Raw genomic sequence first — 24380 nt, 5'->3', positions numbered from 1 at the left:
AAAATAATAAGCACCTGTTATGCATATTGTTGTAAAAAAAACATCAAATGCAAATTTAAAGGAAAACAGCTATTTGAGGGTCCGCTCGGTTTTTCTTAGATGTTTCTGTGGTTAAGGGTCAAAGGTTATGTGTTTTTAGTTTGCTGGCTGTGGATTCATTTCTTGACATTGAAAGGAAGACATACAACCAAGCTATTGGTATTATGATTTAACATTTTCATCTCAAACTCATCACACATTTATAACTAAACCAAAATCTATAACTGCTGATTTTGACTATATAAAAAAATCTCAGAATTGTGTAAAATAAATAAAAACTAAAACATTTCCATGTTGTTTATTCTTAAATTAAAACATGCTAAACACCAAACCAAAAAAATCACATACTAAGGCCTTGGACAAAATCTGGCATCAGCCCAAATAAATATCTAAGAAAACCAGATTCCCACTCAAGTGATTTCTATTTTCTTTTACAGTTTTCCAAGTCCTTGATATGTGCTCATTTCAATTATTGCACCACAAGAAAATATTGCATAGGATGTAAGCTGTTACCAGCCCCTCATTGCCCAGCCATGTTACTGTATGTGTAAAAATAAATCCCCATGCTGATACATTTATGACCAAGAGCAGATTTCTATAAATTAAATAGATGCACATAAACCCATCTCCAGAATGATGTGTTTCAGGGCTTCCTGTGACATGAACGCCAGCAGGCAGTTGTATTTTTTACCAACCTCCATTATAGATCCACTGTGGTATGAAGATTAAAAAGGACAAACTTAGACGCCATAGAAACAGTTGTGCTTGTTGCCTCCCAGAAGATGCCTCCTCTGAGAGGTGGAAAGTCGACGACCTTGTCAGAGTCTCTCTAGCAAACTTGATTATGGCTGCAAGTGGACTTTATACCAGCCTTAGAACGGAAAAGCTTCCCACTGGGACAGACGCAGACCTCGTAGAGACCCTGAGTGTTTCCAGATACCCCCTCCTTGCTCACGGGCAGGCTCGGCATGCGCACCATCTCAGCATCCAGCACCAGCTGCATGGAGAACACAGCAAATTCACTTTTAGCTGCAGGGGTGTGTGCTTCATTTCTTACGTGATCTGATATGTGAGGATGTTGCAACAAAATTGTGGAAAGTCGACCTAAGTCACTGCAGATGAAGGTCAAACAGCTTTATAAAAAATCTAATTAACAAATAAGTCAAATTAATGTACAAAAATAAAACAAATTATAGAATAGCACGGTGTAAAAATGGCCCAAGAAGCATTGTGAAGGGAATAACTAGAATATATTTGGACATAAATGTTCAATAAATGGAAAACGCTCATGCCAAAGTGTGACCAGGGGGCAAAAGAAGCTTAAAGCAGCATGTTTTCCAGCAAAAGGCGCACTGAATATTCCCCGGGTGATCTACAGAAAGAACAAGCCTGAAGAAGTGAATAACGGGAAGTGCTAAGTGGTTTTCTTACCAGCCCCTCGCTCGACTTCAGGATAACGTTCATTTTGGAAGCAGCCTCGATGTTTCCAGCTGGAGCTTTGATATGAACCCCTTTAGGTGCGTCCATACTCAGAGAGCGGGTCGGGCACTCCAGCCTGCAGAAACACACCTCAGCTTGAGTAAAACACCAACACTCTCTCGTGAACTGGGTTTACTAGAATCAACAGCAAAGGCTTCATATTTTCTACTGTCGGTGGCTAATGGAAATAGTGTTCAGAGTTTCCCTGATGAATGTTGTTGTCACTAACTAGATGAAGGAGAAATGCTCACTTTAGGTCTTTGAAAAGTTCTGATCTGAGCTGAGGAACCTCCACCGAGTGCTGGAACACTGCTCCTTCAGGCCCTGATGGACACACACACACACACACACACACACACACACACACACACACACACACACACACACACACACACACACACACACACACACACACACACACATTAATACCCCAACACATTAAACAATGTTGAATTGTGAGTGAATGGCTCCTTGGCTGCAGGATCAGACACACCCCAGGCCAGACGAGGCCATCAGCCGAGTGTGTGTTCAGCATAAATCAGTCGTCACACACAACATGTGATCAGAGGCTCAGAGCGCCTTTAACCCTCAGCCCTCCATCCTGGGGTAGATCTTATGGTTTTGAAGCAGATATGAATATTTATGAGTATTTAATGGATGTTTTGTTTGTTTATTTGGCTGACTGGTTGCAACGCATCTAATAAACCAGTGGATATTTTTGGTGTGGTAGTAGCTGAGAGTCAGTCACAGCTTATAATGTACAAGGTTCAAAACATTTATCTTAATAAGATTCGACAAAACCAGGTTAAAACCATCATACTCCAAAGGATTCATCCAGAAAGCCACCAGATTGACTCTGCTGCTCCTTTAGGTTGTTTTGTGTGAGGGGCTGCAGAAACCTCTGCTCCTTAATGAGCACTGCTAAATTTAACAATGCAGCAGATCACACGAACAAAATGAATAAATTCAAGGAGAAGAGGAGCGCAGGTGGATGCTGTAAACACAAATCAAAGTCAGCTCTTGAGTGAATAAGATTGCACCCACCAGTTCTGCACCTAAACATTATTATATTCGATTATAATTTGTTTAAAAGTTTAATTTTTGTCTTTAAATGACTAACTCAATTAAACACAATCCAGTATGGGCAATGAAAACGACCGTGATTGTCTTTGCCCTTGGTGTCGATGATGTTTTCTAGGTAGCTCCTGCTGGTTTCACATCTGTCATCGGTGTTATCTTCTGCCCAGATCCAGTCGCTAACAGGTGTGTGCTAAATCTGAGAAAACAGCACGCAGCATCCGCCGGCGTACCTGTAACTCGTAGTTTGTCCGGACCGATTACAGTCTGCTCTCCATCTGCGCTGAACAGCATGTTGTCGTTCTGGGAGCTAATGAGCAGATTTGGAGTGTGTCCCCGAGCCTCTTTTGGACCTGCAGCGGCAAAAACGAATAAATAAATAAATATCTGGAAAAGTTTGGCAATGATGTGTGAATAAAATGCACCTATGGAAACAAATAATTGTCCTCTCACTTTGAGTCTTTTTAGTTTTCACGCTCTTTAGTGTTATTCGGGCATGAAAGGTTGGTAAACATCCACCGAGCATCATTTAAAAAGGTTTCAACCCAGAAGGGAAACCAGCAGTTCCATTAACAGTCACACTGAAGGGTATCATGTCCGGTTATTCTGTTTGCCCTTTGCTACGTCTGTGTTTCACATCCCTGTTAGATGAAAATCCCTCAGTGAGGTATTAAACCCACGTCTGCTGTCAACAGCACAGTCTTCCCTAACAAGCGATTTGGTTTGACTCTCCGAGGGCCCTGAGTGAGAATCCAGGCTTTTTACGGCTTAATGATCAAGGACACGTAATGGCACTGTGGAACACGGCAATTAGCTGGGTCATTCGCTGGCCTTCTAATCATGACAAAATATCCCGACGTGACCATTGTAAAAGATGTGCAAATATGACCCTCCACGGGGCTTGGGCCCTCCGTGTGAGACGGAACGATCCAGAAGCTGCAGCAGGGACAAACTGGGCCTGTAATGGCTTTTAAATGGAAATCTAAGAGATTATGAATTGACAGATGGCTTCTCGTCGCTGTTAATGTTGGATGAGGAATTCCTGCAGGGCAGGTACATGAACGGCTTTCCCGTCGCCCTCATACATCACATGGATATGTGTGTGTCAGTGTGGACACGCGTCCTCTTACCCACTGATGTCCTCCCCGTTACATTGCCTTTTTCATTGCGGGCATTGAGGAAAACATTTTCTGATGAGCTCACAACAAGTGAGGAGTCCTGAGGGAAGAAATAAAAAAAAGATATTTGAGATGAATGATGACCTTTGACCCTAACGTTAACCAAGTGAGGCGTTCAATGCTTCAGAAGCTCTGGCGTCTTCAGAAAGTGCCCTGATTTGTTGCTTTTTGAGATCTTTTAACCAAATTCATGCTGTCAGACAGGTTCTGGTGAGCTGCTTTCTTCGAGGTTCGGGTCTGGCGTGAATCACTTCTTCATTGTTTGACACGAAAATTAATTAGCTGATCTGAAACATTTAAGTGTGACAAAAACAGGAGAAATCTAAAAGGGAGCAAATACTTTTTTACAGCAACAAAAACGTCAATAATGGTGTAGAGGTGAGCTAATTATTTCAGATGTTGCTTCCTTTAAGATCATTGAGGATTTCTTCCTCCTTTTGTTTTAAACTGAGATAAAAAAGGTGCAAATGTAGACTTGATTATTGAACCAGGGCTTTTAAAACAGCAAAACACGATAAAACTAATTTGCATGAACAGGCAAGAAAAAACAAGGAAACTTAAATCACTTCTGTTCCCACGCTGTTGTAGAGATTATGTTCATTAAAAAACTCACTTCTGAGAAGGTGACGGGCGAAGTCACCAAACCAATCCATGAGAATGTGCATCCATCTAATGAAGGATATATTGCCTCTTTAATGAGGCATGTGAAGTTTTAAAAAATGCTGCTATGAGCAAGAAAAGCCATAACATGTAAACAACTGCAGCAAAGTGTTCCCATCTGCTGTGAGCAGGCAGGCCATAAACTACTCCCCACCGCAAATATCCCTGAGGTTAATGGGGAGCTGAGCGCTTCACCATGTGCGCAGTGCAGGACTGCCAAATTCTGTTTGCTCTGACACATCCCTCAAAAAAAAATCATAATACAATGTGAAATATGCCGCAAACCAGAGATAGAGAGAAAAAAAACTGCATGTGTGTCAGCGAGGAATTTGATTGAGAAGATAGCAACACGTGCAGTCGGCACACATGCGGCTCACCATCAACACCAGAGCTTAGAAAGCAGCGAGCTGAAGTCACAAGTGGTTAAATGATCAGGGGAGGGGAAATGAATTGGAGGAGGAGAGGTGAGAAGAGGGAAAATGTGACTGTTTTTGATGATCTTACTTCTCTTGAGTGGATCTCTTCGGCGTAGACGGGGAAAAGAAACTCTGACTCGCCCTCATCCAGCTTGATCCCATCAGGGTTAACGTGCAGGAGTCCCATCCCTTCCTACAACAAACAGGAATCAGCTGAATGAAGCCTAAATAAACAGGAATCCCTAAAGAGCCTGTAGCTGTGTTTCTTGTTCAGCTCATGTGATAGACTCATAGAGGATGTGTGTGTGTGTGTGTGTGTGTGTGTGTGTGTGTGTGTGTGTGTGTGTGTGTGTGTGTGTGTGTGTGTGTGTGTGTGTGTGTGTCCTTGTTTGTTGCATCTCTCTTTGTGCATAAATCCAGAGCTGCCATCTGGACCTGAGACAGAAAAGCTGACGAGACTTCTTGAAATGACAGATCCACAGCTCTGTTCAGACGACCGAGAACCAGCTAATAATAAATATCGCTACTGACAGTAAGCATGTTACAGTGGTGTATTTCGGTCATTCTGGAGCAGATTGTTGTGTAAACATTATAAATAATAACCATTGAACCCATTGCTCCTGAACATCCTCGGTTCAAATAAATAGTTCAAATACAACGTGACTGACATGCTAACGGCTAGACTGAGTGTATTACTAAAAAGATTTTACAACGACTCAGGAAAACTTTTATTTACAATCCTTTCCACCACTGCCCATTTCCTATCACACTGATTTTGCCAAGAATATTAAAGCAGCCCATCAGCAATTATTATCTCACCTCTAGAGAACAACCTCAGCTTAGAGAAACAGAGATTGATTCTGATCTTTCTAACAACAAGGCCAATCAAAAAGCGGTTTAAAACAAATCCAACCTCAAAAGTGTCACATTCATTTATGCAAATGCTGTTTTCTAACTATCAAGATTTATTAGTGAAATCCAGTCAGACGAGCTACAGCGGTGATGCAAATAATCACAGAACCTTATGGTGATATCCAAGTTTATGTGAAATAGCATTCACACAAACTCCCATGAAAATTTTTGAATTAAGAAGTTCATCAAAGAAGCTATCTACAGTGGATGAGGTTGTTATTCTTTACAATTTTCACACAGAAACACCGTGACAATGTAGTGTATCAAAATAAACACAGACAATCACAAAAGAGCAGTGTCTGACACTCAAAAGGTCGCTACTGTTTTCATGCGCACCGTGTTGAACCACATCACCCGGAGGATCCAGATGGTGAGGGCGAAGTTGACCACCAGGATGACGATGAGCAGCAGAACAAACAGGTAGAGGCAGCGCTTCCTCCAGCCGTAGATACCGATCTTGTAGACCTGGTCGGGTGGCAGCTGGGGCGAGCTGCTGCCCTGGGTGGTGGTGATGTACTGCTCCCGTTCCATCTGCACTTTGACAGGTACAAAACAGAAACAGAAGATTTTTTAGTGTGATTGGACCTGGAAAGATGCAAAGTCAGTTATCAAAGGTCAGAGACGAGATGTACAGAGCTTTCTATATTTCTACATGCATGTTGTAGAGGGCAGCAGAAATAAATATGAGATGATTTTGCTGTTTTCAAGATCCTGCAGGAGCAACAGGATAGTTTGGTGTGAATTATATGTTATTTTTTATCTTCCAGTTATGAGCATTTGAATTTCAAACAAACATAAAGAGAGTCCGACCAGCTAAAACTCCATCATCTTTCATCAGATTTATATTAAAATGACTCTAAACAACAAACAACCTATAATCACAGTGTGTAGTATGTTTCATTTACAGGAGCACACAATGAAGAAGACTTAACATTTTCCTGAGGTTTGTGATGTATTTATGTAAAAAGATGCTTTTTGCTGCTGTTTCTAAAACCTGCCATCTCTGTGATTAAATAGCAACTTAAATTTTTTCTGCATTCTAGATATAATCTCCAGATCAGATGTTTGTTTCTAATCAATTTAATCCTTTTCATTTTGAGTCAAACACTATAGTTTTTTAATTATGTTGACATCAGGATGCAAAAACACGCTACAGTGAGATCTGAGGAGCTGAATGAAAGCTAGCTCTGGGTGGATTTTCCTCTCAGACACACCGACTTCAGAGCTCCTGCAGGACTCACAAACAAAATGTTAGTTTCAGCTCTTTTTCTGGTCTTCCAGCCTGATTTTATAAAAATAACCAGCCTAATGGCACATCTCCATACTGCCTCACTCACAGGGTGTGCGTTTTGTGATTCATGGGCTCAGATTTTGTGCACAGACGCAGTGGATGGGATCATTCTGCCAACAGGAAAAAAAGTAAATTTCCATCAGCGTTTCAGAAAGGCAAAGGAAAATACAGCATGTGAAAGGGCAGAGGCGGTGCTTTCTGGTTCCACGGCAGCAGGCTATCTGTGACTAAAGCCAAGTTGATGAATGTCAGCATATTTGGAATCACAATGGGGTTTATAGCCTGAGTTAAAGCACAGTGGTTTTCTGTGTTCATGTCACGTGGGGGCTGAGCGGCTGCAGGACCTGCGAGCGAGCCCCCGGTCGGCACATTAACACCATCTGACACGGTGACAACGGGGAAAGATCTCACAGCGACAAGGAGAGAGTGTCAGAGCACAACAGCCTCGCAGACCTGCAGCAGGAAGAGCAGGGCCGCCTTATGTTAATAAATTTGTGTTCATGATCTAAAACCTGCTGCAGAAAAACAAAAAACAAAGCAGCTGAAGATCTTCACAAACAAAGATCTTCTCTCAGCACATGCTTCTAAATCTGCCAGGCTCAGATTTACAAACAGGACAGATGTTGGGTGTTGCTGCCACAGTAAAAAGGTGTTCTCCGTCATGTTTAAGGAGACGCCTCTCAGACCAAAACGTAATTCTTCCTTGACACTAACAGATGTTCAGCCGGGCTCATCGTCTCTCCGCGGCCCCCCTGTGTGGAGGGAAGCTGACAGAAACAACACGTGGAGGCAAACTGACTGTATGAACAATCTGACATAAGTTTCTGTAAATGATGACGGTAAACACCGTTTGGCCGAGGAGTGATGGGCGAAGGCAAAGCAGACCTCTCTCTGAAAGCCACCAGGAGTTCCTTGTTGCCTGGCTGTAAACACCAGGATAAAAGGCTCAAGAGCACCGCTACAACCAGATCTGCCTCTCCACAGGACCTGTCACATGGCCTGGAGGCCTAGCAGTGATGAATGGCCCCTCTTTCACAAACAAACAAATGAACGTTGGCTGCAAATGGGAAGAAAAAATGACAGTGATATCTCCACGGAGGAGAGGAGAGGAAAGAGGCTCGATAAGGAGGAAGTTGTGTGGAAAAGCCAGTTTTTCATCCCTGCATCTTATCTTATTTCTATTTATTAACCATAAGTGAATAATAACGATTCACAAAAGCAGCCATCTTTTCTCACCAAGATGCTGAAAAGTAAAAGTTTGAACCTTTCAGGCGTTTGTTTGGTTCCAGCATCCACACTCCTGACTTGTTCGTCAGCTCTTTGTTCATTACTCTGTGAATGAATCAGCTGTAACCAAGTTGAATTGCTTTAAATGAACACATTAAGTGGTGAATCCTCCACTCTGCACAAAAAAAGAGGAGGCGGTAGCTCTGAGGTTGGATCTTCAGCTCCAGTTTCAGTCTTTCCACCGGCCACAGACTGATCCCTCCATAGCAACCCAAATAAACACTCCGCCTCACTACCATCAGGGATGTTTTTATGTTTATTATTCATTTTCATTAGGTTTTTATTTGCTTCTGAATCTAAAATCCTACAAAACCATCTGAGATGATGCAGCATTTAGGTGGGTTGTTTACTCATCAACACTGTCTCAACCATGACGTCCCCTGTCCTTGTCCCTGGACTAAACCAGACTGTCCCCACACAGTTGTAAATGAGAATCCAGGTTTTCCCAAAGGTCTGAGTCAAGCCTTGACCAAATGGTCCTCCGGCGGGTTTCAGGCACTTAGAAAAGGTCAGATTTGTAAGGCAAAGAGCGTTTAGAAGGGAAATACTCCAAGGAGTTGTGAGTTGAAGTTTCTGTCTGTGTGGTGAGTGGCCGGCGTCGTACGTGTCTCCATGCTGCTCTGATGCCTTAACTTCTAAAAATAGGACACAAGTGTTGTGAGCTACAGTTTAACCAAAAGCACCAGGAGAAAAAAACAGGCACACAGATGAGCACTTAGAAAACAAACATTTGGTTATTATAACACAGAGGCGAGCCTTCATTTCTAATGGATGATTTTGTGTTGCAGCACTTTTGGCCATGTAGGGTAAAACTGCTCACAGCTGGCTAACCAAAAGCATACTTTCCAAATCCCAGGCAACCTCTGAGAGGAATGGAGTGTAATCCCAGAGCAACGTGAAAACACAAAGGTGGACAAAAACTCTAAAAAATGTTCAGTGGGTTAAAGGTCGCCTCTTGATAAGCCTTAAATTTTATCCAAAGAGGGACGGTCCTTTAGAGATAGAAATGATAAAAGGAAATACACGAGGGAGACGGAGACAGACTCCACTCACCGTTGAGGCGCAGCAGTCTTCTTTTCCAAAGAAGCGAGCAGATCTGGAGCAGCTCGAAGAGGCTGGAGCTCCTCGCACGTCTGTCAGCCGCTCAACAGCTGCGAGCCATAAATCCAGAGCTGGAAACGTCCCGGCTGATCACCACGAGACGGCGCTCCCACTCCCCGGCATGTCCACTCTGGCTGTCCCCCCTGGAGCTGTCCTACAGATATTTAAATATCATCATCAGAGAGAGGGAGAGAGGGAGAGAGAGAAAGTGAAAGACGGAGACTCAAACACACACACACACACACACACACACAGAACGGTTTACACAGTGAAAATAAAGGCAGCTGCTTTTCAATGCCCAACCCAGACCTTGAAGCAGAGCCGTCCTCACATGGAGGTGGTCTTTCAGGTCTCAGCTCTGCTCCACGGGAGGGGTGGACCTTCCAGAGGTCAGATCTGCAGAGAAGGACATGCACATACACACAGAGGTGTTCTCACTCAAACGGAAACCGCAAGGACATCTTTTGATGCGGGTAAAATTCACATAAATCCTCCTCTCCAACATATTCCATCCTGTCTGATCCAGACGGTTAACATTTCAAAGTAGTTTTCAAACAGTAAGTAGCTCAACTAAGTCATAAAATATTTGCACACATGCTTTTGAGTGCTTACTTTCTTGTTGAATTGATGCACTTGGACTTTGTACTAGTGGGCGCAAGTGAAGTATGACGACAACTAAATTAAGCTACTAATTGACAATTATCTCTGGTGACAGGCTGGCCTGAATCTAAATGATAGCTGTGGAGGTGCAGCAGAGGCGTCAGAGCCTGCAGAGAAATAAAGTACATATACTTAAAGCAGCACTATGAGGAGACTGCACATGTAAACACACGCAGCGATTCTTTTATAGCAGCAAATTCACAGATGTTAGTAGATAAACGGTGAGTTGCTTTTGTTTAGAAGATGCCTAGCATGTTCACCAGAAACACTCTCCAAAATACGCCCGGCAGATTGGCTCTGAGTGGTGCGCAAACACACAGAAACACTCTCCCCCCAAAAGATGCCGCCCTTTCACTTGCTCATTCAGCTAAAAAACAAACAAGAAATGGACGGTTCATCAACTAAGTCATTTCTACCTCTACTTCTTTGAAGAATGGTTGGTTTTAGGTGTCTACGTTCAGCCAGTTTAAAATTGGTCCATTTTATGATATAGGATACCATGTATAAAATCTTATAATAAAAAATGACAGTTGTATTTAATCCTACGTATCCATCCATCCATTTTCTTCACCTGCTTACCCTCGCAGGGCCGAGGGGGGTCGTGCCTATCCCTGGGCAATCAGGCGGGGTACATCCTGGACAGGTTGCCAGCCCATTGCAGGGAAACAGACACACACACACACACACACACACACACACACACACACACACACACACACACACACACACACACACACACACACACACCTAAGGACAATGTAGAGAGGCCAATCAACCTGACAGTCATATTTTTGGACTGTGGGAGGAAGCCAGAGAACCCACTCATGCACAGGGAGAACATGCTAACTCCATGCAGAAAGACCCCAGGACAGGATTTGAACCCAGAACTTTCTTGCTATAAGACAACATCACTATCACGGCACCACTGTGCAGCCTAATTATGTTTATATGTAAATATAATTATTTTAAACCTAAATATTTAGAATCCAAACTAAATAGAGAAAACAGAAAAAAATGACACAAATTCTTCAGGTAACATGAAAACTGCTGTAAAGCAAATATAGCTCTTCAAATTAAAAGTGAGGAGAAGAGATCCCCTAGGTCTCAGAGTTCATTCATCTATGGGTGGTTTATCATTGTGCAGACGACCAGCAACACTGATAAACAGTCCCTGTTGGATATTCTCACATTCTTACTGCCAAAGGAGCTGATAGAGATGTTAGGTAGAGGATTTCTTCACCCTCACTTTTATTTTGATAGGCAAGTTATTTCGATTTTATGGCACTAGGAAGTTGTGTTAGCTAAATATTCAGTTTCAAACCACCACATTTACTTTTATGTAGTTAAATTAAAATATAAATACTGATTTTAATTTTAAATATTTGAGTTTGACCCCAACATTTTTATTTATTTAGATTTAACTACTTATTTTGAACATTATTGCACATTCAAATACATAGAGTATTTTCAAAAATTAATGTGAAAATCCATCCATTCATCATCGTCCGTTTATCTGGGGTCAGGTCGTGGGGGCAGTAGTTCAGGCAGAGAGGCCCAGACTTCTCTCTCCCCAGCCACCTGGGCCAGCTCTTCCAGGGAAATCCCAAGGTGTTCCCTAGCCAGCTGAGAAACATAGTCCCTCCAGCATGTTCTGGGTCTTCTCTTGTGTCTCCTCCGGGATGGACGTGCCTGGAAAACCTCACCAGGGAGGCATCCTGACCAAATGGCTCCTCTCTACTCTGAACCCCTCCCGGATGACCGAGCTTCTCACACTATCCCTCCCGGGGAGAGCCCAAACACCCTGTGGAGAAAACTCATTTCAGCCGCCATCTACAGTCTCATTTTTGGGGTCAATACCCAAAGCTCGCGACCATATTTGAGGGTAGGAATGTAGATTATACGTCCCCGACAGTAGGTGTTAAAATGTGAAGGAGGGGGTAACATAAGAAACAAGATCTACTGGGTTTAAAATGGGGTTAATTGTCATAAAAAGGTTCTAAAAACAAGTGAGCAAACAGGTCGAGAGCATTGTTAAAATAACACCTAACAAAAAATATAACGAAAAGGTTAACATTAAAAGATCAATTACCAACATTAAAACACCTGGTTAAAACTTATATTAAAAGTTTTACCAAATCTGAAGGTGTTTAAAACCAAAGTCAATACAATTGCATCAAACCAAGATAACCTTTAACCCTCTCATGCTCAAACTACGATTTGATAAAAGGACGAACAACTAAGTACTTCAGGGGTACTTCTGAGTTAAAAAATGCTCATGAAATACGTATGTGGGGTAACCAGGTAGGTAAGTTTTAACGTTGCAAATCTGCAACGCCTGCCTCCAGAGGGTTAAACAACAACCAAAATATCCCTCTGGATCACTCAGAGCTTCCACTTTTCAAAGCTCACCAAAACAAAGGGGTTTAAACCAAAATCTCAGGCCTGGAGGACAGCAGCACCTCTACACTGCTACCTCCCAGAATGCTGGATGGCGCAGCCTTTTATCCCAAGTGTGGGTCCTTACGGGGATTCAGGTCAGCTGTGCTCCTCAGCAGCCTGGAGGAGAGGAGGAGGAGGGGCTGGGTGATCCTAGCTCCTGGACCATATAGACTATAGAGGCCAGGCTGGTGGCCATAACAGTAGATCGACTGGTAAATCGAGAACTTCACCTTCCAGCTCAGCTCTCTCTTCACCACGACAGATCAGTACAATGCCTGCATCACTGCAATCCACCCGTCAATCTAAGCCATCTTTCCCTCATTCGTGAACAAGACCCTGAGATACTTAAACTCCTCCAATTATCTTTTGGTTTCTTCTCAGTTAATTTACTTTTTTTATTTTCAGTGTTTTAAACATTTGTTTTGCTTGGTTTTATTAATTGATACGTCTGTTCTGAATGCGTTGTATGTTCTTTTTATCTTACACTGTGTATGTTTTTATTTTGAATGGAGCGGACCCCAGGAAGAATAGTCTTCACTATGGTGAAGACTATTGGGTAAATAAACAATTAAACCTGAGGCAGGACCTCATCCCTGACCCGGAGAACGCATTCTACTCTTTTCCAACTCGAGACCATGGTCTCAGATTTAGAGGAGCTGATTCTCATCCCAGCTGCGAACCGCTCCAACGAAAGTCAGAGATCACATTCTGATGAAGCCAACAGGACCACATCACAGAAGATACCTGATCCTAAGGCCATCAAAACGAATCAAAACCCTGTTCATAAAACAGAATCAGCGACAAAGGGCAGCTTTGGTGGAGTCCAACTCTCACCAGGAACAAGATCAACTTACTGCCAGCAATGGGTACACAGAGCCCTAACAGCTCCTCTAAATCTCGAGACCATGGTTTTGAGTTGGAAATGGGTTATCACCATAAAGTCACCCATACTCCTGGAGTGCCCCCTGGCCTCCCATGGGATGCGGTCGAACAACTTTTCCAATTCCACAAATACATGCAGACTGGTTGGGTGAACTCCCGCTCCCTCTAAGGGTATAGAGCTGGTCCAGTGTACCACGGCCAGGACAACAACCACATTGGTCCTCCTGAATCTGAGGTTCAACAATCTGACGGACCCTCCTGTCCAGAATCCCTGAATAGTCCTTACCAGGGAGGCTCAGGAGTATCCCCCTGTAGTTGTGCGGCAAGGTGGAAGAACGAGGGCCCGAACTGGAAACGATCCCCAGAAACCCTGAGAGTCATGCACGCTAACCAGTGAGCCAAAGCGATATTCCCGTGGCCAAGTACCCAAGAAGCATGATCAATCGGGATACAGTTGGAACACATCCTGCGGTCCCCCTTTTTAAATGGGGGGCCACCACCCTGGTCTGCCAATCCAATGGAATCGCCCCCAATGTCCACGTGATATTGCAGTGCTGCGTCAGCCAACACAGCTCTACGACATCCAGAACCTGATGGCACTCCTAGCAGATCTCATCCACCCATGGGGCACTGCCATCGAACAGCTTTTTGACATCAGTGACCTCATCACCAGAAACTGGAGAGCCCAATAAAAAGTTCCCATAAATGTGCAAATATGACAAAAAAAAATTCTCAAGGAACTAAATGTAGCGGTCGTTTCAGTGTGCACACCAAAGATTACGCCTGCTTTATCAAAATAAACTAAGGACTGAACTTGACTGCATCAGTGCTGCTGACTTCTCTGGGTGAAGATATTTTTAATTTTCAGCAGTGCAGCTGACTGAATGCAGGTTTATGTGAACTATAATGGATCTTTGGTATCTCGTAACTTTTAGCCTTCGGCCTGTGCAAGCAGTAACTCAGTGCAGCTGTGCTTACAAATGAACAGACCTGGCACTGTCATTTACCAGAATAAAAAAAAAAATCCACTTCATGTTCAGGTTAAGTTGAATCTGCAGCAGGGAGGTAGTAAAGTTAACTTTAAAAGGATGAATCAAGGTGGTGCAACAGCCGGTGTTCACCAGCAGCAGAGTACGCAGCGGTGTTTGCCCCTTACAGGCAAAACGCTGGAGGATGTGATGGATGGAGCATCTGTCAGAGGCATAAACCCCACGGTTTGTTTTGCTGTTGCTGCTTGGGGTGGTGCTGTGCAGTGACAGAGGGACGGCTAGCAGCAGCAATCACTTAACTCCTGTGCTCGTCATGCCTCGAGCAAACATTTGACAGTGAAGATAGCTTTTTCATTTCGTGCCTTTCTTATCAATATGCCATAAAACATCAAACGCCAGCAGCTTCTAACAAATGTGAGGCGTAAAAGAAACCAAATTAGAGGTGATCCATCTTACAAGATGAACAGTTAAATTTACTGCATAATGCTGCACAATCCATCAGATGAAACCCAAATGACTCCCATCACAAGCTTACTATCAAAGCGCCATTTTTAGACTGTTTAAATCAAAAGTATGTGGAAATGTTGTCTTCAGTATCTAATTTGTCCAAAATACCAGTTGTGTCATTTTATTTTTACATCTGCAGGAATCTTGATGCATCGCTGAGGTCTGGATGCTTTTGCTGTCTCTTCCAAACTGCATCTCCTCCATCAACTTCACAGCTTTTAAATATTTAAAGGAGTTAGTGCATGTTCAAATGTAACAACAATGAACGTCTTCGTTTGAATGTGGCTTTGAGCATTAACCTGGGAATCACCCGAGCTGAGGAACTCACGCTGGCCCAAAGTTTAAATAACGGTTCGTTTATGGTCTACTCGGCTCCGCAGGTTAAACGCGAACAGCCAGAGCATAAATTAGCTGATGCTGAAGACAAAGATGTTTACACCTTAAACATAAAGTTACCGTTGTCCTTTTGACTTCTTCACTATAACATTTGTTATTTTTGCTGGTTTCCATCTGGGTTAGATTACAGACAGCAAGAATTCTGCTGTTAATGAAACAGTAAAATAAGAACAAAGTCTGTGTTTTGTCTTTACAGTTTTATTACACCACTATTACAAACAGCGGACAGGAAAACCTGTAAAAAGAAAAACAAACAAGAGTTGATGACAGCGCTGGCATAAAAAGCAACACGGTGAGATGCACAGCGTCACACAGGTGTACGTCGTACCTGCCTATGCCTTCTCTGCTGCTGCCTCCTCGTCTCCACCCTTGGTGTTACGTGTGTAAATCAGCTGAGCTCTGTGTTTGGACACCAGTTTGATCATGCCTGGAGAACAAAACAGGTGGAACATTTAATCTGTCGGATTAAACAGATAAAAATTTCAACACAGGTTGCACGACATCATTCAGTGCACATGAACATAAGGTCCCTTGCTGTTTTCTTTTGGACCTGATTTGGTATATTAAAGGCCCACGAGGGATACGAGAGCTGGTGCTTATGTGCCAAGTAGAAGGGAGGTTTACCATGAGGTGCTTTGTTTATCGTCGTGAGAATTATTTATCTTAACTGGTCTAGATGTGAGTAACTAAAGGCAGCCATGCTGAAGAAACATTCTGAAGTTGCAGTTATTTTCAAATTTTAAAACCCAACCACTACTGGAAACTAAAAATGTTTTCTTGTTTACAGGGTATCTGCAGGTTTAAGGGAGCCACATTTAAGACCTTTTTTAAGGCCACTTTGACCAAATTTAAGCTATTTATAAATAAATTTAAGCTGTAATTTCCAGCTATTGCCTAGAACCAATGCTAACCACGTCGCGAACGTGGGATTAGCCATCCAGTTACCATTAAACTTGCACTTCCCCATGGCGCAAGCTCCCACTAGCTTAACCAGCTATGGTGCTCATCTAAAAATAGACCCCTTTCACAACCAACTGAATGTGTACGGTTCCGCTTACGCCAATGTCATATACAAAAAATGCTGAACACAAACTAAAAATTCACAAAAATTTTATAGAAATAAAAGAATCTTATTTATTGGGTCTTTGAAAATTTAAGACCTTTGGAAACTGGATTTAAGGATTATTTGTCATTTTTAAAGATTTTTAAGGCCTTAAATTTGGAATAGCTAATTTAAGACTTTTTAATTGTTTAGAAGTTATTCATCAACTTGTGTACGGACTCCTACAAACTAGCAACACCAGAGTAAACAATAGAGCTCCAGTAAAAACAAGCAATTAGTAACGCTATGGATTGTAGGTTATTTGAATGTTTGCATTACAATATTTTTGTAGACAAACTGTTAGTTGCCACCTCCTAAAAACTAGTCCATGGTTAATCTCCACTTTACATATTTTATAACAGAGCATTCTACTAAATTCCTGCTTTCTAAAATAACAGCTGTCCAAAATGTGTGTGTGTACTTCAGATTGGTTTCCCCGTTTGCTTCCACCTCCAGCTTTTAATTGAAAAGGTGTAGTTCACCTTTAGCAAGAAGCTCCTGGAGGGCATTCCTAGCTAGAGAACCACGGATCTTCAGCCTTTCTGACACGACAGCGGGGGTAATGAGCTTGTAGTTGGGAACTTCTTTGTACAACTTGTCGTAGGTTGCCTTGTCGAAGAGGACCAAGTTGTTGAGCTTGTCTCTCACTTTTCCTTTGGACCACTTCTGCTCAGAAAGAAGAGAAATCGTGTTTCAGACAAGCCATCAGTAATTACTTTGGTTGTACATAAATTATGACCACCACTTACCTTCTTCTTGGCTTTGCCACCAGACTTGTTGACTGGGTCCTTGTCCTTCTTGGACTTCCCAGTGTCCTTCTTCTTATCCTGCTTAGGAGGCTGAAAACAACACAATAAGTTATAATCGACATTACAGACATCATACTCAACCTGGAGCTACGGAGTGTAACGCATATTTGATCTGAGGTATAAACACGGGACTTATATACACAATGTCATTACACATCTGAGGAAATGAATGTACATAATAATGTATATAGGGCCATTTAAAGTAGAAAATACAGCAAATTTCACATTATTCTGCCATATTTAAAACGTAAATGCAAAACAAAAATAGACCACATCACTGCAGAAGAATGTGATGCAGAATTCCCCGGAGCACGGCCTCCTGGACTATTCCGCATCACAGAATCAACTCTGCTGACTTTATAATAATTACAGTTCCAAATATTATGTGTCAGTAATATACTTAAGTGTATTTTATTGATTTATTGGTTATGACTGGTGTGATCTTTTCTTTGACCGCTGTCTGAAGTCACTAAATGCCGCAGAAAGCATGGTAGTTAGCAAATTAGCTTCGTAGCAACCAAGCTGCTAACCGCGTGAACTAATTTTCCTCCGCGCACTCTTTTGTCAAGAGTAAAAAACATGTGTTGCTCCCGAAGTGTTCCGAATACTTAAGTCACCAAAACAGCATCCTTTTAATAATCAGACGAGTATATTTTCCACATAAAACGTGTAATAACTTCGCTCACCATGTTTCCTCGTCAAGATGTCGGAGCGAAAGGAAGTCCACCCGTGCACAAGCCCCTTAGACAACCTGTACATACGGAAGTGGTACTGGGAATTCTGGGAACTTGAGTCTTTAGTGCATTATAGTGTACTTTTTGCAAAAAAAAAATACAATAAAACGTTTATTTAAACCATAAATGATTAATATTACCAGGGAAAATTACATTTTAAACGACTTAAACTGTATGGAAAAAAAATGTAAAAGGCTGTTACTGCGCTTCCGGGTTTAGGTCACGTGACTATTCAGTCAGCTGGGAGGACGTTGCAAAGATGGTGATTTTCAGTGTGTATGTGGTTAATAAAGCTGGAGGTTTAATTTACCAATATGACAATTATGTACCGAGAACTGAAGTCGAAAAGACCTTTAGCTATCCTTTAGACTTGGTGTTAAAACATCATGATGAAAAAGTCATCGTATCGTTTGGACAGCGGGACGGAATCAAAGGTAACGGTGTGTTAGCATGTCTGGACTAGCTTAATAAGTCAGGCAACAAAGTGTTTTTTAAAGACACGTTTGCTTTTATTTATATATTACAACTGTATTAGTGTGGACTATGGACGCCGCTAACAACAGTGTTCCTGCATATTACTATGTTTTAGTTTTATTTTGCACTCCAGCCAACGATTTGTGCAAACGTATTAGCCCAAACTGAAAGACCAATAATAAACATGTAAAGTTGTTGCAACTAAAGTTGTTTTTTAGTGGGACATGCAGTTCTGTCCATCAATGGAGTAGACGTCGTGGGAAAAAGCACAGCAGAGGGAAAGGACATCCTTGAGTATTTAAAAGACCCAGTTAATTATCCGGTGTCGATCCGCTTCGGACGGGCTCGGCTGAGCTCCAACGAGAAGCTGATGCTGGCGTCCATGTTTCACTCGTAAGTTCCTCCTCTAAAATAAAAGGCTGTTGTTGTTTATGGCTCAAGAGGCTGCAGCATCTAGCTCTCTATACACATGATATGAGATTGGAGGGAAGGTTACATGTTGCAGACACCACATCTGTTGGGGGAGAAATACATTGTAAAACGTCATAGTTTAGTTTGAAGGTAAGCTGAACTGGAATCAGTTTCTGAAACTTGATTTTCTTGGGTGTTTCCAGGTTATTTGCCATTGGTTCACAGCTGTCTCCTGAAGTTGGCAGTTCAGGAATTGAGATGCTGGAAACCGATGTCTTCAAACTGCACTGCTTTCAGACTCTCACAGGTAATATTTTATGTAAAGATGGTGAATTATGTAAAAGTCTAGATTTTATTTATACAAATTTTTATGCTGCTAATAATGGAATCCATGCTCACACACATCTCACTAGTAACATTTGCCTTCAGAACTACTTTAATTATGAGGGAGGCCGAGCTCCGATTATAGCCACAGCCACGAGGGAGCGCCAGTAGCCACAAATGGCTGTGACTGCTTATTCATGTCATCGATAAAACAAGGTGTTGTAAAACATGCCTTAGATGTTCTGGTCCACATTACGTGACAGCATCATAGTTAAATCCATGGTGTGCATCTCCTGTTCAACCATACCTCAAAGTTCTGTACTCGGTGGAGATCTGGGGCTTCATTTATCAAAACGTTCGTACAAACGTTCCTGTATTCAAGGGCGTCAGTTTATTTTCAGAATTGCTGGGGACAATAACCATACACTTGAGTGGGGCTTAAAAATTGCTGGGGACAATAACCATACACTTGAGTGGGGCTTAAAAATTGCTGGGGACAATAAAGTAGGCTAGCACAGCGGTCGGCAACCCGCGGCTCTTCCATCCATCTGATGTGGCTCTCTGTACTTTTAAAATAATGAATGGATATTTAAATAAAATGCTTTATATTTTACTGCATTAATTTTACATCTGTATGCCAATTCTAAATGTAAAGATTGTCTGTAAACCTGAACAGGTCCAACCCGGTCGTACTGTGAGACCGGGTTGACGCGTCACGCTTGTGCATAATCATGCGCTTCTGAGCTGCTTTCTGACCTTCCCCACCTACAAAGTTTAATTACAACAATCAAACGTGACAGAGCCTGGATTTGTATTCTGAACAGTCTAAACATGTTTTAAAAAGAAACGTATGACAAAAGTGGCACCTGCTCAGTAAAACCACCAACAGGGTGAAAAATACCAAAAATTGAAGGCAGAGACGGGCTACAGCTTCTGGATCCACTTTATTTAATCGTTTTATTGATTATCTTCTTACGAAAGATAACTTTGACGTACACGAGCGACCAGGCGCGTTGCAAGCTTTTCAATAGTGTGGGGGATGTTGTCTGTGCCTAAAATAAGTTCATGTTATTCATCTTGTTAGTTTAATTTCCATAAGAGCGGAGCAGGTACGAATTTTAGACGCGTCACGCACGTCTCCATTTTAAACATGTTTAAACTGTTCAGAATCCAAATCCAGGCTCTGTCTCGTTATATTGGTACAACTAAAGTTTGTACTGAATGAAACTTTACATTAAACCATGTTGAAAAGAAGAGGATCCGATTAAATCGTTTCCCCTCACTTACAGTCAGTACAGCGCAGTGCGCGTGGCTCTGGGGTTAATCAGGTTTAATTGTTTCTCTTTGCAACAATCTTCACAAGAAGGCAAAACAGTTAAATGACAGGTTACAGATATTTCCATTTGACTGTTTATTTTGACGGATAAACTCAAGGATGTTGGTTGATTTCCTCCCACTGAAGCGGTCTGGAAACCCGGTCTCTCTGAGGGATGTGTCACTTGGAAAAAATTTATTTTTATGAAATTATTAAACTTTGGCTGAACAGCGCTTGTTCCCGTCTCTAATATGGAGACGCATGACGCATCCAGTCTGAGGCAGAATCGCCTCTTCAGCTCAGAAAGCACCTGTAGAGACATTTGATCACGCACAAAGTTTATGTGGAGCAGAAGCGGTCGGGCCACGGCAGGTGAAATGTTCCTAGCCTACATGAAGTGAAACTGTTTAATTGTAACATTAATATGTTACTGGACACGCAGGTCTGGTTGGTTAGACCAGTGTTTGATGTGGAAAACACACACACACACACACACACACACACACACAAACACACAAACACACACACACACACACACACACCAGTTAACATAATGCTGATAGCGTGGACTAGAAGACAGGTGATGGTTTACGTATTTAGATGATGATCAGGCTGCTGTAAAATGTAATCTCCATCCACATCCAGACACAATTATCCTCTATTCTTTCTCTAGTTGCTCTGCTCTTGTCTGGGCTGACAGCTGACAGTGCGCGCGGTGCGCCTAGTGGCTGTGATGCACATTTTACGCATTTGGAGAGGTGGGCTGGATGCTGGAAGATGGTCCACTTAACGCACGGGTGTAGACTACATATTAATGACAAATGAATGAAAATTAAATTGTGAGTTTTTACTTCATATTTTAGAAATAAAAATGACGGGGGAACACATTTATGACGTGTTTTTAAACGAGATTTTCTAGCGCGTCCTGCCTGCTTCACTTAAGTCTCTGCTTATTAAGGTCCGTCCAGAATTACCGTGGCCCACCCAAAAATGAAAACCTGGCGCTGTGCCTGTTATAAACCTCTGCAAATTATTGTTCTTCACTTGATCAAACTCAGACTTTGTACAGCTAATGTCAAGATGTAAAATTATGAATTCAGTCGAGCTCTTCCGTCCCTCTCTCTCCTGCTCTCCTTGAACCCGACATCGGCTGTCAGAATAGGGGAGGTGAAGAAGGAGATGAGGCAAACAGAGTGAGTGCGACCTAAAGAAACCAGACTGGTGTGGAGGTGAGCAAAACAGCTGGAAAAGTGTGGGTGTTGAATCCCCCACGGGTGCGACGCCCATGGTACCGGCTGCTGTCACCTGTTGTGAGCAGCTCTCTGCTGTCTGAGGGTAGGCCCCGCCCACAACGCTGCGCTGCTGTGGCTCCCAGTGTTTTCATTACTGTGGGAAATGGGTAATAATGGTTCTTTGATGGGAACAGGTTGCCGACCCCCGGTATAAGATCTGAGCTGGTAAAACAAAAATCCTCATCAGCAGGCTTTTTTGAAAGTGGGGGGGACACAGCTGCCAATCACAAATTTTGCCGGGGACATGTCCCCGGCGTCCCCGGTTAAAATGACGCCTATGCCTGTATTCCTTCCTACAAATGAAATTTGGAATATGTATACTGATTTATGAAACGTGCGGTGGCCTCTCCTACGCACGTTCATCCGCAATCGTCTGTTGATAAATCCCACCTGTGCGTACCCAGGTACTCGTGTCCGTTCACTCATTTACATACAGGAACGCCCTCAATAACCATATTTGGTCATGCTGCATCCTTAGCACGTGAAGGAATTCCCTGTTTTGTTTTTTGTTTGTTTGTTTTTTTCAGATAAAATAAGAAAAATTTTAATGCCCACGAGATCGAGACACTGGCTGCCGAAGTGCAAAAAAACCAAACAAGTTCCAGAGATTATAAACGCGGTCGGGACAGAGGAGAGGTTCCTGTCAGAAATAAATAATAAATAAATAAGTTTGTTAACTGGTGGAGTAACGGGTTCTCATTTACATTTAAGGAGTTGTTCTGTTTGAAGTTAGTTTCATTTGGAAACATTGTCTGAGAGCGCAGCCTCAGCCTCTTCAGTCTGGCTGTGTGTATGACCGGGGAGCAGGAGGTGGTTCTGGGGGATTCTCGTAGTTGTAAAATAAAATATAAACTGGAATCGGATTCGTGAGGTTTGTCGCACCGCAGAGGGTCCCAAATCACAGCATAGCAGAAGGATTTCTTCCTCATCCTTCCAGTGTGCACACTGTTAAATCTTCAAATAACACAGATTAGTAGTGATATAATGCCAGATTCCCGTCGGTCACATGTGTCTTTTACTGGTTTTAGCACCAATAATGCGCAAAAGCCATTTTTCCACTGACCTTACTACATACTGGGTAAATAGACTTAGACCTCCAGTACTGCGGTTCCCCCGTTCTACCACTAGATGCAGTTCCTACGCATGGTCAGAGCTGTTCTTATATTTAGGAACATGTTCACACACAAGTACAAATTGGTAAATAACACACAATGTGTAAATGTGTGCCTACGCACGAAATACACACTGATCTGTTCCTAAGTACAGTTGATAAATGGTGACTGTGGAGTCCATTTAACTCATGGTCATGTTCTAGAAATCAGTTAGATGAGCTGAGCTCTGTGACATGGTGCATCGTAAGAGAAGAGAATCTGCAAAGCTTTGTAAGTGTCCGTGAAACCATGAGACGTTTTAAGCTTAAAATCACAGCAGATCACTAATTTCTGTAATAGATATGTTGTCATTTGACCCATTTACTGGGTGAACCAAATTCTGGATCCCAGGTCTCGGTGTAGCAGACATCAAGTAGAATAAAAATAATGTAGATGTACACAACTATAAGGGATAAGGTATGCACTGTACAATTGTACCAGCAGCAGCACAATACCCAGATCATACAGGTACAAACAACCATGCCATGTTCAGTCTTCTAAGTCCTTTCTTCTCCATTCTGATGCTCAGTTTAAACTTCACCTTGTCTAGACGCCTAAAGGCTTTGAATTCCTGCCACGACTGGTTTATTAGACATGTGTTCAAAAGCAGTTGAACTGGTATACCTATTAAAGTGGCCAGCAGTGAGTAAGCTTGCAAACATAAATGTAGACACAGCATGTTAAGTTAAACTGAAGTTATCCAACTCTGACAAACTTCTTCATTCTCAGTGATAGTTCACAAAGTTTTATTTTAAATGTATTATTTGTTTGATGTCTGTTCCTTTTGCAGAAGATCCGACACACCAGTAATTTGTTCTTGGGCGGTTGCTCTCTATGATGCTGCTCCTTTCCCATCGTGCTGTTTTTTCATCGGCAGCTAAATTATATTTCCCCTTTTAGAGTTGTGACCCATTTATTCTGTGTTCTTCTAAAACACCTCATCGCTTGTTGTACATTAAAACGTCACCATCTTGTCGTCACTGATCCATCTTTACTCCCTCTCTCTCTCAGGGATAAAGTTTATCGTGCTGGCAGACCCTCGGCAGGCTGGAATTGATGCCCTGCTAAAGAAGATTTACGAGATCTATTCAGACTTCGCCCTCAAGAACCCGTTTTATTCCCTGGAAATGCCCATCAGGTAGCCATGTTGTGTAAGGCTTATTTAAACATTTGCTGCTGTTCAGAGTTGCACGCCATCATTACGTGTCTCCTACAGGTGTGAGCTGTTTGACCAGAATCTGAAGGGAGCCCTAGAGGTTGCAGAGAAAGCTGGCAATTTTGGAGCTGGCTCGTAAACCAGAGAAGAAATTCTCATACTGGAAGCTTTTTTCTGTTTTGCACCATCTGTGAGAGTGTGGACTTGTATCTTTTTTCTTTTACCAATATCAATGCCTTGTAAATACATCATATTTGTAAATACTTGACTAATTAAATTCCAAATGGCATGTAAACACA

At 42.3% G+C, this 24380-nt stretch overlaps 3 protein-coding genes across 3 annotated transcripts; 1 reads left to right on the top strand and 2 right to left on the bottom strand.

Moving 5' to 3' along the window:
* Positions 1-153: 153 nt before the first annotated feature.
* sgcg (sarcoglycan, gamma) lies at positions 154-9567 on the bottom strand. Its single transcript, XM_070543443.1, has 8 exons — positions 9393-9567; positions 6098-6292; positions 4938-5042; positions 3726-3813; positions 2829-2948; positions 1770-1842; positions 1471-1594; positions 154-1036 (listed from the first exon to the last, which is right to left on the bottom strand). The coding sequence occupies exons 2-8, from the start codon at positions 6290-6292 to the stop codon at positions 869-871; spliced, it is 873 nt and encodes a 290-aa protein (XP_070399544.1). The 5' UTR covers positions 9393-9567; the 3' UTR covers positions 154-868.
* A 5928-nt stretch (positions 9568-15495) lies between these two features.
* On the bottom strand, positions 15496-18039 carry rps25 (ribosomal protein S25). The gene is made up of 5 exons (XM_070543459.1): positions 17911-18039; positions 17165-17254; positions 16898-17081; positions 15642-15740; positions 15496-15548 (listed from the first exon to the last, which is right to left on the bottom strand). The coding sequence occupies exons 1-4, from the start codon at positions 17911-17913 to the stop codon at positions 15646-15648; spliced, it is 372 nt and encodes a 123-aa protein (XP_070399560.1). The 5' UTR covers positions 17914-18039; the 3' UTR covers positions 15496-15548; positions 15642-15645.
* A 4-nt stretch (positions 18040-18043) lies between these two features.
* Positions 18044-24380, top strand: trappc4 (trafficking protein particle complex subunit 4). The gene is made up of 5 exons (XM_070543456.1): positions 18044-18392; positions 18651-18825; positions 19047-19150; positions 23937-24063; positions 24142-24380. The coding sequence occupies exons 1-5, from the start codon at positions 18218-18220 to the stop codon at positions 24218-24220; spliced, it is 660 nt and encodes a 219-aa protein (XP_070399557.1). The 5' UTR covers positions 18044-18217; the 3' UTR covers positions 24221-24380.

This window comes from Nothobranchius furzeri, chromosome 13 (assembly GCF_043380555.1).
Source record: "Nothobranchius furzeri strain GRZ-AD chromosome 13, NfurGRZ-RIMD1, whole genome shotgun sequence".
In the NCBI taxonomy this organism is placed as follows: domain Eukaryota; kingdom Metazoa; phylum Chordata; class Actinopteri; order Cyprinodontiformes; family Nothobranchiidae; genus Nothobranchius; species Nothobranchius furzeri.
Note: the sequence above shows the minus strand (reverse complement) of the source record. Positions and strands in the feature narration are given on the sequence as shown.

What these genes read in the sequence shown, in the direction of transcription:
- sgcg (XM_070543443.1), bottom strand. Translation starts at nt 6,292, where the DNA reads ATGGAACGGGAGCAGTACATCACCACCACCCAGGGCAGCAGCTCGCCC. An exon ending in GGACAAACTACGAGTTACAG is followed by an intron (nt 1,843 to 2,828) that starts GTACGCCGGCGG and finishes TGTGTCCATCAG; the next exon opens with GGCCTGAAGGAGCAGTGTTC. An exon ending in GAACTTTTCAAAGACCTAAA is followed by an intron (nt 1,595 to 1,769) that starts GTGAGCATTTCT and finishes GTGTTTCTGCAG; the next exon opens with GCTGGAGTGCCCGACCCGCT.
- rps25 (XM_070543459.1), bottom strand. An exon ending in GTGGCAAAGCCAAGAAGAAG is followed by an intron (nt 17,082 to 17,164) that starts GTAAGTGGTGGT and finishes CTTTCTGAGCAG; the next exon opens with AAGTGGTCCAAAGGAAAAGT. An exon ending in CCAGGAGCTTCTTGCTAAAG is followed by an intron (nt 15,741 to 16,897) that starts GTGAACTACACC and finishes TTTGTTCTCCAG; the next exon opens with GCATGATCAAACTGGTGTCC.
- trappc4 (XM_070543456.1), top strand. Translation starts at nt 18,218, where the DNA reads ATGGTGATTTTCAGTGTGTATGTGGTTAATAAAGCTGGAGGTTTAATT. An exon ending in CTGGCGTCCATGTTTCACTC is followed by an intron (nt 18,826 to 19,046) that starts GTAAGTTCCTCC and finishes GGGTGTTTCCAG; the next exon opens with GTTATTTGCCATTGGTTCAC. An exon ending in CTGCTTTCAGACTCTCACAG is followed by an intron (nt 19,151 to 23,936) that starts GTAATATTTTAT and finishes TCTCTCTCTCAG; the next exon opens with GGATAAAGTTTATCGTGCTG.